This window comes from Mauremys mutica, chromosome 10 (assembly GCF_020497125.1).
Source record: "Mauremys mutica isolate MM-2020 ecotype Southern chromosome 10, ASM2049712v1, whole genome shotgun sequence".
Classification (NCBI taxonomy): Eukaryota; Metazoa; Chordata; order Testudines; family Geoemydidae; genus Mauremys; species Mauremys mutica.
Window position 1 is genome coordinate 22,425,234 of NC_059081.1, and position 18,215 is coordinate 22,443,448.

Sequence of the window (18,215 nt, forward strand, 5' to 3'; positions counted from 1 at the left end):
AAAGCAACTTTTTTGCAATCAGCATATATTTACTTAACATCTAGCAACATTGGGAACACAAGACAAATACTTTCTCACAAAATGTTTTAACAAGAAACATTTTTTTGGAGAGCTGGTAGAAGACCTTTTTCTTCAAATTGATATTTCACCCTCATTTTTATATTAACTTTGCTTGACATGTCAGAAGGACTATTAGAGGTTAGTCAAGCCAGACTGTAATTTGAGATAGACAATCTGCCTGATAATGTAATTTCCGTGGTAGTCATAAACACCTTTGAGTCCACTAAGTAATTTAACTATTAGCATAACCATGACAATGTTAGCTTGATTGGAAATATCATAGCATGGATATGTGATGCAAGGTGAATAAAATGCAGTAGAATACTGATTGTTTGTTTGCTTTTGTTCATTTTGTTCATTGTTGCATATTTACCTCATTATAGTGGAGCACAAGTAAGTATTTTATATATTCTTTTTACTGCTTACTCATTCAGCACAAACATGGCAAGAGACTGGATTATCAAAGAGAAAATAATTTAGATCAACTTCTAGCAATGAAATACACTTTTGACGTGTTTTAAAAAACTACAGATCTCTGTTTCTGTTTAATTCAGTTCAAACACAATTCATACCAGATTAATTAAACCACTAAGAAGTGCCAAATGTCTCCAAACTTTATTTTAATTAAATTCTACTTCTGCTTACTTTGGGTGTGGATAAACCCATGAATATCTACTGTATTCTGTACCAAAATTATGCTATACTCTAACGATAAATGTAAAGAAAAGGGGGAAAAAACTCTAATTTTTAAGCTTTTTTTCTGGGTGAAATTCAGGCATTTGCAAGCCCAGACATGTGTCAATGGGGGAGGGCGGAGTGCATTGCTGTATAATTACATGAGGAGAAAATCATAACCCCCAGATCTGTGCATGGAGGGAATCCTCTGCACAGGGATAGCCACTCCCCCACATGAAAAGGTGGGAGGTCAGCCACCTCCACAGCACCATTTCCTTCCTAAGCATGGTGACTGACTGGGCTGGGGATGGAAAATATGGTGGTGCTATGTGGGGCAGAGGAACTCCATGCTTAACCCTCCAAAATGTCTGAGGAAAATGAACAGCATGGGGCTTTGTTATCTTTTCGGTGCCCCCTCTCCACGATAGGGATCAGGATGGCTAGCAATGACAGACGGGCAGCCTTGGAAACATGGTACAATAGACACACATTTCCAGAGATCAAGGGTTGGGGAGCATGTGAATTGGGTCAGAACTGTTTCAGAGACACAGGATCTCCCACCACCTATTTCACAGGGGAGTAAACCCTGTGCCCCAGGGCAGTGTTTCCCAAACTTGGAATGCTGCTAGTGTAGGGAAAGCCCCTGGCGGGCCAGGCTGGTTTGTGTACCTGCCACGTCCACAGGTTCAGCCGATCGCAGCTCCCACTGGCCGCGGTTTGTTGCTCCAGGCCAATGGGAGCTGCTGGAAGCAGCGGCCAGTACGTCCCTCGGACCGCACTGCTTCCAGCCTGGCTTGCCAGCGGCTTTCCCTACACAAGCGGTGTCCCAGGTTTGGGAATCACTGACCTATGGCAATGATCTCATATCTTGTGTATATAGTGAGTGGAAGGATGCTTTTGTGACTTAAGCACAGGCCTGGGTTCTTGAGGAAGTCACTTAACATTGCGGTGCCTCAATTTTACAATCTGTACATTGGGGTTAATATTACCTGTCTCTCAGGATTGCTGTCAGGCTTAATTCATTCATGTTTGTAAAGTGCTTTGAGATCCTCAGAATTGAAAGTGCTATATAAGGGCAAATTACCTTCCCTTGATGGGGGACAGCTTTGTGTTCTACTGAGAACTCCAGAGAAATGGTAATAGCTACAGCAAGGCTTCATTGAATGTCCACATTCCCCATGGGCCCTGGTCATATCACCAACTATCACATTGATTTATGGGCTGCTCCTTCCAGCCTCTCCAGTTTCAGATGAGGGGTTGGTCCATCTTTTGCTGCCACTTCTTCCGACCATTCACCCCCACTGGACTTTTCACTTCACTGCTAGGTGCCTTGTATCAAGGTTTGCTCTACACTGTCTGAAATTAGCCTATCACTAAAAACAGGCCTTAAATATGTAAGAGATGAACATGTGCACTTTGATATAAGTGCACTTATAAGTTTTTGCCTTTTTGTTCTCTCATATGAATTTCTCTCCTTACCTCCCTGGAGTTTCCAAGGCTCTTATATATATTGTATGTCAATAGCATCTTTAAAATTGTTTCTACCTTATTGAATGTAGCTAAAGCAAATGTAGGAAGTAAAGCAATCTGCGTATAGAAATGTGTATGCATATAGAAATACAGATATTTCAAAGAATATCTTGGCGGTCATGTAAAATGCCTTTGTTACTGTCTTGAACTAATACAATGGTTACCAAACTGAGGTTCAGGCACCAATGGCCTGTGGAAAGCTGGCTAATAATATCCCCTTTGATTCCACCTTCAAAATTGCACTAAAGGTAGTTAAGAATATTTTCTACGTAAGCAATTGATGCAGTTGCTGTAAGAATGTTACTCAATGACCAATGGAAGGGAAGGTGGTCTGTGGGATACTCTCTTCAGCTGTGATTCATGCTCTGAAAAGGTTTGGGAAGCCCTGAAGTGGTGCCTTCATACAAACTTCATAACTTGTGCAAGTAATACAAGTCAGGTAAAATATTATTAGAAGGGGGTACTGCTGGAGTGTAGTGCATTCATTCTAGGGAGCACCTATGCATTGGTTAGTATCATTGTAATGGTAGTCATAATTAGCCTCCTCACATGGCTTTACAGGGCAGCACCTAATAGCAATCCCTAAGCAGCCCAGGACTAACATGTAGGAGTGTTCCATACCCTTGTTTTCCTACTGTGCTGGCATCATGAAGAGTATGTTAACTCTAGTCCTTATGTTGGGATGATCCTCACTTGGCTAGTTAAGCTGGCTTTATAGCCAGACTATGCTGTGGTGAAATGCAAAACACAAGAGGATCTTGTACTTTAAGTGATTTTCCCACGGTGACATAACAAGTCAATTACAGAGCCAGAAAGAGAACCCAAGAGTCCTGATTCCTAGTCATCTGTTCTAACCACTGGATGACACTCACTCCCCAAATAACAGAGCGCTATACACGTTATTTATTCCTTTTAGGTTTCTAGTACATATTGACAATATCAGCAATTTTTTAAAGGTACATCAACAGATAGTTGCCAGAATACATGCCTTGAAAACATAATATGCAGAGAGAAGGGATTTCAGGAGATATTTAAATTAGTGGAGTAATAGGCAAAATGGAGTCTGGCATCTCTAGCTAGAGCTCTTCATACTGTTGCAGAGTTGTGTTTCATTTTTTCTGGTCCCTATGTTTATTTCAGCTATGCCTGATACAGAGATGGCATGTTAGCACGCCTTAATATTGAACCATTTACACTTGTTAGTTATACAGCATTTAGGGCAGTGATCATAAATTGTTCAATCACAAGGTTTAGTCCAAGCTAGCATTCTTTACTGATGTCTTGTCCCTAGGGTGTTGGAAATTCGATTGTTCAAAGTGCAAGTATGGTTTAGCAATCCTTTCCAAGAACCATTTATCAGAAATCCTAAGGAGGTAATATATAAAAGTGGGATAGGAAACCTACACATTAAATGGGATTTACCAGCCAAAGCCTTTGGAACTGCTTTCCTGTGAATGACTGGAATGGAGCAGAACAAAGTCAATTACTGACTGTAATTAAGAAGTGGATGCATTTAAACTGTAGAGAGCAGTAGCAGTCTTCTTGAAATTGCCTAGTTACTCTGAAGATTAGTATGAAGAAAGAGAGAAACGGACTTGAACTATATCTTAGAAAGAGTATATTTTGAATGAAATCTCTTCCTGCAATTCTGTGATCTATTTTACTGATTTATTCATAAATCACTGTTTATATATGATTATTACAATAACACATTCAGACACAGAAACTTTCAAACTGTGTTTTGCTTTTGTCTTGTTAGCAGTGAAGTATCTCTTTTGCATATCATACGGTACAATGTTTATGCAATGCTGAAATACTTGTATTTTAATAAAGCCTGACGTTACTGAATGGAAGACTGAACTATGTTGTGTCCCTCTTAAGCCTTCAAAATACAGTAAATCTAATAATGTATGTTGCTTTTACTTTGAAAATGTTATTTCTTTTTATAATTTTAATAATGATTTGTTTATACTGAAAGAGATGTATTAGATTGGATTGTCCTCTGTGTTTGGTCTAATTCATTTCTGCATGTGTATGTTAATAAATTGTGATGTTATGTAATACATTTATAACCCAAAAGCTTTCAGTGTAAACTAGGGAAAGAATCAGAGATCTGGTTACCTTAAGTTGGATTTTGAATTTGCACTGTTCCTAAAAAAAGGGAGGGGGATTTTATCTTTTTAGTTCACAAGCAGGATAACAACACTGGCTTTGGAAATCAAATATTTGAGATCTACAGGATAGTGATTATGCTAGGGGTTAATATAATCAGCTATGGGCTGATTGGCTCTTTTATAGAAGGGGCTCTGAATTTTCCCCAATTGTTCTGAAAGTCTGTCATCTTCTTCCTGCTCACAATGGAATGGGCGTCAGGTCCACTTCCAGTGCCCAGGCATCCCAGTGTAGGCCTGCAGAGATGCCCTGTGATTTGAAGCTAGGTCCTGGACCTTTTGCCCCACCTTCCCTACCTCTCTGACAGGATGACTTCATGGAGCTATGCTGCCCGGAGTCTCCTTAGCTGCTGTTGATTCTGAAACTACTTCTTAGAGGGGTTTCCTCAAATCAGAGAGAGTCACAGAACAGTTAATAAAGCCTTAGGCCGCATTGGCTTTTGCCACCTTTTCTGATGTCATGGCAGGGAAGAAGAGATGGGGAAATGATGTGTGCTGATATCAGTGGGACTCATGTGGCCATAAGGATCTGTGCTTGTGGATATCATACCAGGATGAGGGTTTGACTAGCAATTAAGCACTCCAAGGTGTGGTCAAATTAAAAGCATAGAAGCTTAGGTGGTAATGACACTTGGCCTTTGCACCTTGATGCCTTAAAATGAACTCCAGGTGTAGTGAGACTAGACAGTAACCCCACACCATATCATGTCTCTCTGTTCAAATGAACATTGAAGTCCAAATCTTGCCAACCTTACATTTGTCCTCATTACTTTCTTGGACAAAAATTTCAGTGTGATTCTTGCTTGCGAAAGACCTGAGTAAGAGCTTCAGGATATGGTCCCCAGTTATAAAGTTTGGAGCACGTCTGAATGAATGGCCAAATTCATAGACCACTTGTACATCCCCTCTATTCTGAATCTTTCATGCACAGTCCCTCTATGTGAAGACATGAGCATTCTCTGTTTCTCTTTCTCCAAATATGAATAATTCCCATAACACTTCAGAAAAAGTTCAGACTGAGAGAAAGAAAGTGTGCATATTTACACCAAATATCGCCAGCTACAATAGACTGTGGAGCTGCATGTCAGGGGAATTAATATTCTTTTGGTAAATATTCCCAGGGTGGGGTCAAAAATGTAAATTGACTTGTATTCAGATAAACTATTTTTCTTGGTAAATGGGCTCCTAATTACTTTGCTATAGATATATCGGGGTTTTTTTTTAAAAAAAAAAAGAAATAACACTAATGTTAATTTGACTGAAGTGCTCAGAAAGAGGCATACTGGGGTCTTAGGTAAATATATTTATAACCTTCAATATAGAGAAATCAAATGTAAAAAACAAATGCTAGCAGACTTGAAACAGAAACCTAAAATGATAGGAAATTCACAATTAATTCTAACACATGCATGTGCATTTTTTCAGGAGTGCCTTGACTTAGATTTGAACCGTCTGTCTTAACTCTGAATTCCCTGGCTTTTCTTAGCTTGTGTCACATTAACATTATTTTAGTATTCTTTGTATTTAATAGTTATATTACTGAGACAATAAGTCATTTGTTGTGACATAGATTAACAGTTTTCAGAGAGAGGTTCAAAACTGCTTGGTAATTCCCAGTTCTCTAAGAGATAATTACTGGCACAAAAAGGAAGCATTTCAGTGTGTGAGGGAGTATATATTACTAAAACAAAATAAAATAAAATAAAATGATCTATCTTGTGTGGTTTGCTTACCTGTCATTTCTTCCCCCCTTCCCCCAACCAGATCACAACGATATCAGGAAATGAGTTCCTCCTTCAGTCAGATATTGACTTCATCATATTGGATTGGTTCCACGCTATCAAAAATGCAATTGACAGATTGGTATGTATTTGTTTTGGCTGTTACCTTTATTAATTAAGATGTAGTAATTTAAACTTCATTTGCTCAGGCATCTATAGAGGTTTTAGACAGGCAGAAAGCTAGCTAACTAGAGAGACTTTCCTTTATTTGGAGGATATATAAATATGTATGTATGTATATCTCGTAAAAAAAAAAGTCAGATAAACAAGGTTGTTGAACTAAAAAGTCATTTGATTCCTGTCTTAAAACAGAATGCTGCATTTATTTCTCTGGAATAACAAGGGCATTGGTTTACTGTGGGTTGTAAAAGCACACAAGCGCTTAATAACTAATGAATTTTTACATTTTCTGTTTATGCAGCCTACAGTATATAATCTTCAATAGAACTATTAATACATTTGAGCCTTTTATGCATTTTCATATTACTTATTCACAAGAATAGCACTAGCAAATAATATTCCTTTGTAACTGATTGCTGTTATTCTCCCAGGAAGGCTGGGGTTTTTCTTCTAGAAATAAGCAGGGCTGTATTTTCTGAAAACCATTTTTAATTACCCAACCCAATTCAGCCATAGTTTTTTTTCTTTTCTTTTTGCTATACTCAGTATAAATTCCAAATCCCCTTTTTCTATCTATGCCTGATCCAAGAGCAGATTTATTTTTATAGGACATTGACCCCTCTTGATTACTGCAAAATGTAGTAAGAAAAGTTATCTCTATTTGCTGAATTTTCCAGGGGATTTTGCTGAAACTGAGTTGATAGCACCTGAAACTGGTATCTGTGAATGTGGTCTATGTGACACATCCAAAAGGGTTAATTTGTATATGGCTACAGCTTCTTTAAAGAGCTATAAGCAATGCAATACCTGCAAGCTGTAATCAGCCAAGGGAAGTTTGATCTGAGGATGTATGTCTTCATACATTGTATTTCATTGGTCAAATGTACTGTTACTTGATATCCTACTGGAGAATTTTGGGTGGAGTTTCTGTGGAAGCTCTTTCTTGCTTATGTTGTTCAATTACGCTCCCATGAATTCAGTTGCTGTTTTTTTGTTTGGTTTGGTTTTTTAACGTGCCTCTAAGGGTGAAATCCTGGCTTTAAGGGGCTGAACCTCTTTGGAGGGGAGTACAAAGAAACACATAAAGGTAGATGCTCAGCTGATGTAAATTATCATCATCAGTGGAGATATGACAGTTTATACCAGATGAGTGTCTGCCCTATGTTATCCATGCAGGACAGTGGCATGTGCATGTTATCAAGTCAGTGTGGACTGGGAATTATACACAGATGCAGCAACTGCTGTCACTATCATCTTCTTAGTGTATGTGCAATGTACCTCAGGTGGCACATGGCCAGGATTCATCACCAAATTTGGTCTGCTGGTTAGATCATTAGCTTCCAGGCCGGGTACTGATGGGGAGGGCAATGTGAAAGCTGATCTGTGCCCCCCACTATAACTATGAAAAGGTTTAACATGCATTTCTCTTTAAAAATTCATCTGAGCTTGTGGGCACCAGAGTGATTACATCTCCATTTTTCTTGGTCAAACCCAGCTACAATAGCACTGCCCCTCTTGTTGTAAGAGACCAGTCCTATTCTGGTTGCCTTCCATGTGGATGAAGTAGGACAAGAGGGGATCGTTGAGTCCTCTCTGTCTCTCCACTTCCAAAATGCATTCAAAGTGAATCCAATCCCACATTAGTGGTACTTGAAACTCAACAATTACTGTAATTTCCAAGATAGGAAGCCAGACTATTTTAAACAAACTTCCTCTTTGCAATAATTCAGAAACACCCTTTGGACACACATGCAGTGGGGAAATCATTTCAGTCACCAACGTAAAAAATTAGGCCTTTTGTTTTCCAATTTAGCATCTGAAATTTATTTGAGAAATTAAAACCAACTGTAAGGGTTATAAAACAGCAGTCTTATGGTAAACAGGTTTTGTATTACGCTTTCCTTAACTTAAATATTCATTATATCATCTGGTATAAGTGTCTATCCGTTTCTGATTCTATGAATGTTCTGTAATTTTGTACTTCATTGTTCCATATAATATTTTTTTTAAATCATAATTTCCAGCCAAAAGAACAGATTTGTACACCAAGAAATCTGGAGTTCAAACTTCAAAGATCCTCTAGCAGTGAATTACTGAGCAGCTTAAGTACTGAGTCCAAAGAACCAAAGTCTGAACACAGAAAATCTCTAAGTAAGTTTTTAAAACTAAATAACTGTTTGTATAAGATAATTTGTATTATTTATAAAATGTAATGAAACTAGGAACTTAATATTAGGCCCTATTTTTGCCCTTGTGGGGTAAATAACTTACATCTAAGCAAAGGACAATTTTTATCTGCAAGTGTCTGAGTTGGGGGGGACATTGTCTTCTAACCTAAATAAATTCCACAGGAAGCAAAGACAAGTATCCAAGGTGTTTATTTCAAACCTGCATCCTATCCTAACATTTTATTATAATGACTTTATTTCTATTTCAGGAAAATAACTAATTTTGATAGAATAATTTTATCTGATAGATGTTTGTGCTCTTGAGTTGTGTACAGGAAAAGGCAGATCTTTTGCTTCAGACAACCAGAAACATTACTATAATGTTATGAAAAAAACTAAATTCCAAAAGTCTGACGTTTTACTTTATTTGCCTAGGATGATAACAGAAAATTCTCTGAAACCAGTAATGATTTATTCTACTCCAGATAATCTTCCTTTTTGAAATTGTGTTGAGATGTTGAAGATTTTGTGAGGACTAAAGGCAGAGAGCTTTTTCATGGCTTCCTAATGCCATACACACCATTAAAATTAGAATTGTTTCCCTTTTTTGATATGAGATGCACGTACTGATTCTAGGATAAACTCAGCTTCCATGTGCCTTGAAATGCACACAAGTGGGGGAGCTCTGTGCAGGCAAAGGAATTTGCCTATGCACAACTCTTTGCAGGATTGGAGTATTAAATGCTAAAGTGATACAAGCCTTAGAAATACCACAGCTAGATAGATGGATGATTTATTCTCATTGATAAATGGGTGTAAATATAGGTAACAACAGTGAGAACTACATATGTAAATACAAAAGTAAATTCAGTTAACTCCCTCATTTTGAAACCTATAGCCATATTTGGTTTCTGTAGCTTGTCTAGTTGAATAGATTTGTTTTTCTCTTTTTAATAGACTGTAAAGCAGTTTTGATTGTAGCATGTAAACAATGTTCTTATATATCTTTGTATTATGTAATTACATTGTATTTTTGCTATACATTTTAAAAAGGCTCAACAAGCAGTGACACAGTCTAAGGACCTGATTCTGTTTCAACTAAAATTAATGGCAAAGTGCCTTACAACTGTCTCACCGTTTGCTGACCTTTTTTGTTTTCATGGTATCATAATTCTTATATTTCACTCAACAATGATTTAGGAGACAGAACAGAAGAAACTGATCACCACCAATGACATAAACTTAGTCTACATTTCTTTTTTAGACCTTAGAGAGTTATGAGTGGCCTCTTTCTTGTTAGAGGCTGTTTAAACACATTAAAAATTTGAAAGTATCTGGTGTGAAATCTCACCAAACTGAAGCTTATATTTAAATACTGTAGATTGTATTGCTTAAAAATATGTATCTGGATTTTTTTTTGCCCCATGAGATTAAGTAATTATGTGGAATTAGAAAAATCATAGTATTCACTTACTTATTAGCAGTCCAAGCACAAACTGTATTGTCAGTTTTCTGCCTTTGGCTTTCTGTGCCCTTAATGTTCACACAAGTATCATCGCCAGAATTATTGGCAGCTAGAGCCAAAATTGCTTTAAAAAGGCATGAGAACTGATAATGACACATTGTTAGCAGTTAACAGGTGGTCGTTTCATTGTCCAGTTTGACTGCAGAGCACAGAGAAGATATGTGCAGTATCTGCAGTAAGTGCACTTATAAAGTTATTACAAAATTTAAACAATCATCTTTCTGTTACTTCCATTTTATTGATGACTGTCAGCAAAGCCAAATATTTTTTTTAAAAGGGATTTTTAAAGTCTGTTTATTTCTCAGCCCGACAGAAACCAAGAAAGTAAAAGCTTAGGCAGACTTTTTGTGGGGAAGAAAGGCAACTGGTGTGAGTTAAAGAGCTACTGACACCTCCTGGAAAACTTTAATTCCGATTCAGAGACAGTTCATATTAATCTGTAATTTTTTCTTTACATTTTAAATGTAATGCTGGTAAAAGAGTGTCAAAGGTCTGGCACAAGATATTGAAAGTTTCTGCTTATTGATTGAGCAAGTATCGTGGAGACAACAACTATCCCAGGTTTCAGCCCAAACTGTCCCACAGTTCAGACCTGAGGAGACCTGTAGGTGATGAGGAGTGAGAGTTAGGTTTCTATGCTCATGTAATCCTTAGTGCCTCTGCGGAGATTCCCAGAAATGATGGCAATTAGTACCACTAGTGATGCTGGTTTTTGAGACAATTTGGAAAACCAGCAAACTCAGTTTACACAGGCCCCAGAACATCGGTCAGCTCAATTATGCAGACTTTCAGTCACCACTGACCTGGTCTGGATTTAAATCCAATGACCTAGTATCTACTTTCCTTCTTAAATTGATAGTTTGCCAAGTTTCCCTGTTTTGGTATGGTGGTATTGATTAGGATGACCAGATGTCCCGTTTTCAAAGGGACAGTCCCATATTTAGGCCCTCCTGCTAGTGTCCTGACTTTTTCTTAAAAATGGGCAGATTGTCCCTATTTTCTGGCTCTTCCTCCCCTTCCCCCACACACACACATCAGGACTGGCGGGTCCTGCTGCTGGCTGGATCCCTGCTTGCCAGCCGCCTGCCCACCAGCAGCGAGGGTGTGTGTGCAGTGGCTGCCGATGGGGGTGGGTGTGCAAGGCTGGTGGCAGGGCGAAGATGCAGTGTGAGGGTCTGGCCACTCCCCCTGCTGCTCTATCAGTGCAGCCCCTGCTGCGTGCCGGCTTTCAGCCAGCAGCCAAGCCCCCGTCCCGTTTCCAGCTGTAAGCTGCGGTGGCTGGTGAGTGTGGACAGGTGCCAGGCAGTGCCCGGTTATGTGTCACCTCTGCTGCCCACCCATTGGCCCTTTATGTGCTCCCCCTCTCACTGTCCTCTCCCTGCTTTGCCCCTTCATCTCCCCAGCTCCACTGCTCCTCCCCGTGGTGGGGCATGCATGTCCCACGCCCAGCACTGTGCGGAGAACCAGCCCCTGATCGGAACGCTCAGCGCCCTGGGAAAGCCCAAGACCCTCTGGCCCGGGGTGCTGGCCAGGAGGATCTGAGCCCTGCATGTGCCCAAGCTGCACACAGCGCAGGCATGTGGAAGACTCTCCGCCTCTCAGCTAAGCTCTGGAGTGGTGGTGGTTGGGGAAGCAATTTCCAGCCTTTTCATGCCCTGAATCTTCAGGATCCACAGCAGCCCCCAGGGTGGGGCTTAGCACCCTCTTTACCCAACCCTGGGTCCTAACCCTGGGAGCATGGGGCTTCTCCGTCCCCTAGGCACCCTCCCCTGCTGAGCCACCTTTCTGGCTGGTTTGCTAAAGCCCTTGCAGTCAGGTTCCCTGGGCCCTGGTGCACAATGCATCCTTAGGGCTTAACCCCTTCCTGCCCGCACTGTAGCTGAGGGACAGGAGGTGGATGGGTTATGTCAGTGGCCAGCAGCATCCTGGAGCTGTTAGCTGCCTTTCGACACTGTGGGGGCAGGAAGGGACAAGCTGCTTCCAGCCACATGGGGGGTGGCGGGGGGAGGGAGTGGGAGGGTAGAGAAGTGATGAGTTCTACAAAGACACTGGCCAGGTCTTCTCCCTCCCATCCCACCCACCACCCCTGCGGCTGGAAGCAGCCCCCCTCCCTTCCCTCCTGCATAGTGCCAAAAGGCTGCTGCTGGCCATATTCTGGTCTGAACCCTGGCAGAAATCTGGAGAGTAAGGGCATGAGATCCTGTGCCCCACCCCTCCATGTGTTGCCTTGGGAAGACGCGGTGCCAGGTACCAGGAGAGGCTGGTCCGTCAGGCATGAAGGGCGGAGAGCACCGGACGGGGAGGGTCAGGTTGGTCAGTCACTCTCCCTATGTGAGAGAGGTGTATGGGAGTGTGGGTGGGGGAGGAATGGGGGGTAGAGTTGTGTGTCACTTTTCCACATGTGAACCCTAAAGCCTCAAAGATAAGAAGATAAATAAAAAGAATCCAGCTACACAGTATTTCTTTTTAACATGGGCTCAGTCAACTTGATTTTAATTTGAATGTTTGTACTGCATAGTTCTGCTTGATTGCTGTTTAACCTGCTTGAATACGAGTAATTTTACCAGGGGTGTCCCATATTCAGCATAGGGAAATATGGTCACCCTAGTATTCATAAACATTATCATTACAATCTAAGACCTCAGTCCTGCCCTCAGATATGCAGGAGTCCATTACCTTGGATTTTACAAGAGTAGCCACTGCACAGCTTTAATTTATACAGCTACTACTTATGCAGTAGGGTAGCCTCTTGCCCTGTGTCAATGGTAATAGGAGTGCTCAGCCCATTTGGAACACTTTTTGCATTAAAGCAGAATCCTGCACTCTGGGAGCCTGTACCTTTAGTGCAAGAAATTTGGCTAGCAACACCAGAACTCTTTAGTCAATGGCCCAGGTACAAACCCAGCCAGATATTTTTTAAATTAGTGGGAATATTTCATAATCTGTACATGATCATTCAGACCTTAGCCTTTTTTCCTGAGACTGGCAACAGTTGTGCTAATTAGTCCCAGCTATAATGGTACTTTCTGTGGTGTAGACACCTGTTCACTAGGAAATGGCCTGTGATCAGCAGGTTCATTTTACACTGGCACTGAACATCCATTTTATGGTAACCATTTAAATTCACCACTAATCTGGGTTGGATTTGAACTGCTGATGCTTTAGATATCCCTATAGATAGATCTATAACTCATTACTATTCTCCTAAATAATCAAGTTCTCTAGAAAGTAGACTTTGTTTTGTGTGTTATCAATTATAAATACTAACTTTTTGTCCACAGCCAATAAAAATCTAACTTTTTGCTCTGTAATAGGTTTAACATTTTTTGTGTTGCATATGGAGGTGGTGATTTTTGCATTTTGATCTTTATCTCATGCTTTTTTTTTCACTCATTAGTGACCTCTTGTGAATGAGACAGGGCTGGAGTAGCTAGAAGCTTCTCTATTGATTGTAGGCTGGAATCCATTTTTTTTCCCTTTTCCAAATGGAAACAAACGGCTTCTCAGTAGGAAGAGTGCCCTTTGGCTACTATATCAATCTGAGGGCTGCTCTTGTCAAAATGCACAGTCACAAGCTTGATAATGCAGTACATTCCAAAAGCACTATATTTCCAACCTGTTCTCCATCATTTCCTTATGGCGTCACATTTACTCAGTTCATCACATACTTATTAATATTTTACATTTCCTTGAAAGTGATGGAATTCTATTTTTATTACAAAAGCAACAAGAATAAATACTAATTGTTGTCAGTTATTTCCTTATGCAGTGGGAACAGTAATCTGTTACTCGGTTTTAGTTTGCCAAGGCAAAATAATTAAATATTTTTGAAATTAAAAAAAATAACCCTTTGATATTAGAAAAACCCAATTTGATCTCCTTGTTTGCTGTGTACTGTATAAGAGCTAGAACTGACTTAACTGACTGCATTATTTTTATTGTTTCTACTTGTAATTTTCCCTTATCTTTAAAAATGTCCTTTTTCTGTAAAGTATCCTGTACCTTTCTTAAAATCTAGGAGTTACTCATGCAATCACTCTGGATATTTTACATTTTCCTCTATATATAGGTGTTATATTTGGAAGCCAGTCCCACTTATAAAGGCATACAAGTTCCAAATGAGATGTAAAAATGAAAATCCAGAATATTGCCGGTGCATTATTAGTAGTATTGTTATGTATTATTACTGTCATGCAAATGTGTAGGGCCATTAATCATCTGCTCCTGTGCAGGCCATAGTGGATGGATTTGCAGCAATGGGGTACTCGAATTGCAGTGGGGCAATAGACAGTAGTCATATCCATATTTTGGTACCAGCCCACCTTGCCATTGGCAATATTGAAATGCCAATAGTGATTCTGGGGGAATGTAGGCTACTCCATGCTCCCCTGGCTCATGAAGCTATACACTGGCCTTTTTGACATCTCCAGGAAAAGATTCATCTATCGGGTCAGAAAGTGCAGAATGATTGCTGAATGTGCTTTTGGCAGATTGAAGTGTTTACTCACTAAATTGGATCTCAGTGAGGAACATATCGGTGTTTGTAGCTGCCTGTTGTGTCCTGTATAGTATGTGTGAGACAAAGGGAGAAAAGTAGTTGCCAGGGTACAGGGCAGAGGGGGGAGTAACTATCTGCTGATTTTGAGCAGCCAGACACAAGGACTATTATAAGAGCCCAATATGGAGCTCTTATAAGTGGTTGAGGGACACTTTGAAAGAACACTTTAACAGTCATCCATCCAGTAGTGTTCTGTTCTGGAATGTTCTCTGGGCCTGCAGCTTTGGATGCTGCTAGGAATTGTTGCTGTTCATTTATAAATAAGTCTGGATGTTTTCCTGAACCTATGTGCTTGGTGTACATTTACAAGTATTGTTTGCTTTGACTACTGCTATGCAGTCTGCAGTATTTATCGAGAACTAATACATTTGATTCTCCAAAACGAGAAATTTATTGAGCAGAAAAAAAATGCAGAAATTCAATGTGCAAAAACTTCACAGGCAATGTTATACAAATATTTAACATAACTTAATGGGGGTAATTTAAAAGTAGAAGGATGTAAATATTTCTATCTATTTGAATGTAGTCCTTTGTGGGTACATCTATACCCACCGTCATTCTCACAGGTCAGTGTATGTGAAGCTGTGGTTCTCCTTGCAGAGTGTTAGGGGTAATGATATACTCTGTGATGCGCCCTGTGATGTCATGGGGTTTGAGAGCAGCTATCATGGAGTTCTCCAAGGTCTGCAGTATTTTGGTTTGTTGCCTGAGAAGACCCATTTTGTCCTGGTTCATTTCCTGCTCGTTGTCCTGCTGGGAGTCCTGGGCCTTTTTCCTGTCCTCTGTCTTTCTCCATGATGTCGGTCATATTGGCTTGCAGGATCTTGCTGAACTTATCCTCCCTAGTCCACTTCTTTTCCCTTCTCCTCTGGGTCATCAATTCTGCATCTATGGAGGAGGCACCCTTCAAAGGACACCATGCCAAAAACTGATGATAAAGACAGGCAGATGTATCATTGGTTTACAGAAACAAGGCGAGAGAAAGATAAGTTTCAAAACGCTCTTCTCTTATTCTCCTAAATATTTTTAATAAGAAATACTTATTGGCACTTCAGCTTGGGAGTGCCTCAGTCAAGCATCACTCTCCAGTCCCAGCCATGGTAAATATCACACATCAGGGACAGAGGGGAAGAATTGTTTTGTTGATTGGAGTGATACAATTTCAATCCCTATTCCATCAGTATGAGTACAGGGCAGTGACACTGAATATTGACACTATTTTCCATAGGTAGTGGTGATATTAGCTGATATCTTGCTCCTGAGGGTCATAAAGGCACAGTGAGCACAACTACTACTTATGTCCCGTCCGGGCCTGTATACCACTATGCTGTTTACTGTAATGGTGCCAGCCAAATTCATCACCGAGTGCTGTGGGAAAGTGTCCTACCAGAGAAGAAGAAATGAGGCAGTCATCTCTGGAAACCTTCAGGAGAGAATTGCAAAGTATCTCCATGAACGTTTTGTCACTATATCTCAGAAGGATAAAAGGGGCATCCCTATGAATATAAACAAACTGTTCCACATGGTTCCCCCCGGCTCTGCTGCCACCTAACCCAATGGCTCTACTTCTGTTGGTTGTACCTCTAACTCTTCTTGTATGAGTAAAACAATAAAAAGTCAATACTTTGTTTTGTTAGCTTGGCAATGGGCCTTGCACCATCTTTACATTTAAGAATTATAAGGAAAAATTTATGCACACACTTAACCAGAGTCCCTTCCCCTTCATCATCTCATCGGTGCTCTGCTGGTGGGAATGGCTAGACTGTGGTGGAGTGTCAAATAGGTCTTGGCTCATGACATGGCTGGAGTCCCCTGCCAAATCTCCTCTCTTGTCCTTGTCCTCATCTTCCTCTTTACTATTCATAAAAGAGGTCTTTTTCCTCAGGCTTCACCAAGGTATCCACAGTGGTCTGCAGAGTGCTTTTGCAGTCTCCACCAACTATCGCATGCAGTGCTTGTAAAAGTGCTAGTTCACACACAAAAGTTCACACATCAATGCTGTTAATCTCTGCCTTACCCCTTTGCCTGCAGCCCCCATGCAATCTGCTCATACATGTCCACATGTCTGTAGTTAGTCCGCAGCTGTGTTTGCACAACTTATTCTCCACACAGGCCCAGGAAATCCAATATCTCCTGTTTACTCCAAGCAGGAGCACGTCTAGTGCATGGAGCTGGCATGGGCGGTTGGGCAGTTGCACAGAATAAGGGAGAGTTGCTAGGTGTGTTTGCAAGGTAGGCAACCAGGAAAAGGCATTTCAAAAACACGTTTGGCAGGGGAGATTAAAGAGGTGCATGGTTTCTGGTCTCTGTGAAGCCAGAGCAGTGACGTTTAACAGTCAGACATCACTGATTACCGTATTTTTCCGTGTATAAGACTATACTTTTTCCTAAAATCCTTAGCCTAAAAATTGAGGGTAGTCTTATACACGGAAGTAAGCCTCCTGTTCCCTGCCCTCTGACCCCCCCCACCCCCTATCCACCCCCCCACCCCGGAACTCCCCTGCCCCCTTACCGCGCTGCCTGCACGTGGCTGGTGGCGCAACAGGCCATCCGCGGCTGGAGCTGGGAGCGCGGGGCCGGGCAGTGTCCGGAGCTGGGCATCCAGGTAGGTGGGGTCGTGGCCTCCGCAGTGCCCGGACCGCACTACCAGAGCCGGGCAGCCGGGGACACGGGGAGCCGGGGATTCAGGGAGCCGGGCGGCTCCCCGGCTCCCCGCGTCCCCGGCTGCCCGGCTCCGGTAGTGCGGTCCGGGCACTGCGGCGGCTGGGGACCGGGGGAGCCGGGCGGCTGGGGAGCCGGGTGGCTGGGGAGCCGGGGAGCCGGGCAGCCGGGGACGCGGGGAGCCGGGTGGCTGGGGAGCCGGGCGGCTCCCCAGCCGCCCGCTCCCCGCGTCCCCGGCTGCCCGGCTCCGGTAGTGCGGTCCGGGCACTGCGGCGGCTGGGGACGCGGGGAGCCGGGCGGCTGGGGACGCGGGGCCAGGGCAGGAGTCGCGCGGCCGGGGAGGGACGCGGCAGGAGCCGGGCAGGACCGCCGCCGGAGACCAGCCGGGCGCACGGCCCTCCTCCTTCTCTCTACCCCTACCTCCGCGTCCTCTTCCTGGGCCTGAGCAGCAAAGTCAGGGGGGGACAGCGGCAGTGCGGCTGGAGGGCAAAGAAAACAAAACAAAAAAACCTGGGGCATGGCCGGAGCGGCAAAGCAGGGGAGAAAAAAACCCAAAAACCTGAATTTGGGGTTAGAAAAGTGGGGGCGTCTTATACATGGGGGCGTCTTATACACGGAAAAATACGGGTACTGACCTCTGACCAGATTTGATTGTGGTCTGAGGATCTGTACTTTGCTGATGAGGCTGCTGCAAATTGGGTTGGTAAGCTCCATATCTGTTAAGAAGAAATGGAATTTAAAATAGTGGCAAGTGCAGTCACTATTTCAGGGAATGGGGCATTATGGGACAACTGTTGGAGGACTCTCGGAGTCGACACAAGTCATACAGTGTCTACACTCACTGCGTCAACCTCAGTAGGTCAACCATGGTTCTACTCCATTTTGGGGAGGTGGTTTTACTGTGGTGTTGTCTAAAAGCAATAGATGTTCCTTGAATGAATGCTCTGCTGCTTTTTAATGTCATTT

At 42.0% G+C, this 18,215-nt stretch overlaps 1 protein-coding gene across 1 annotated transcript in view; it reads left to right on the top strand.

Annotated features, from left to right (window-relative positions):
* Positions 1–18,215, top strand: part of ARHGAP15 (Rho GTPase activating protein 15) — a 454,296-nt gene that overhangs the window by 234,799 nt on the left and 201,282 nt on the right. The window contains exons 7-8 of the mRNA XM_045031797.1: positions 6,201–6,299; positions 8,362–8,488. Of these exons, the coding sequence (XP_044887732.1) occupies positions 6,201–6,299; positions 8,362–8,488 (226 nt within the window). The remainder of the gene's footprint in view (positions 1–6,200; positions 6,300–8,361; positions 8,489–18,215) is intronic.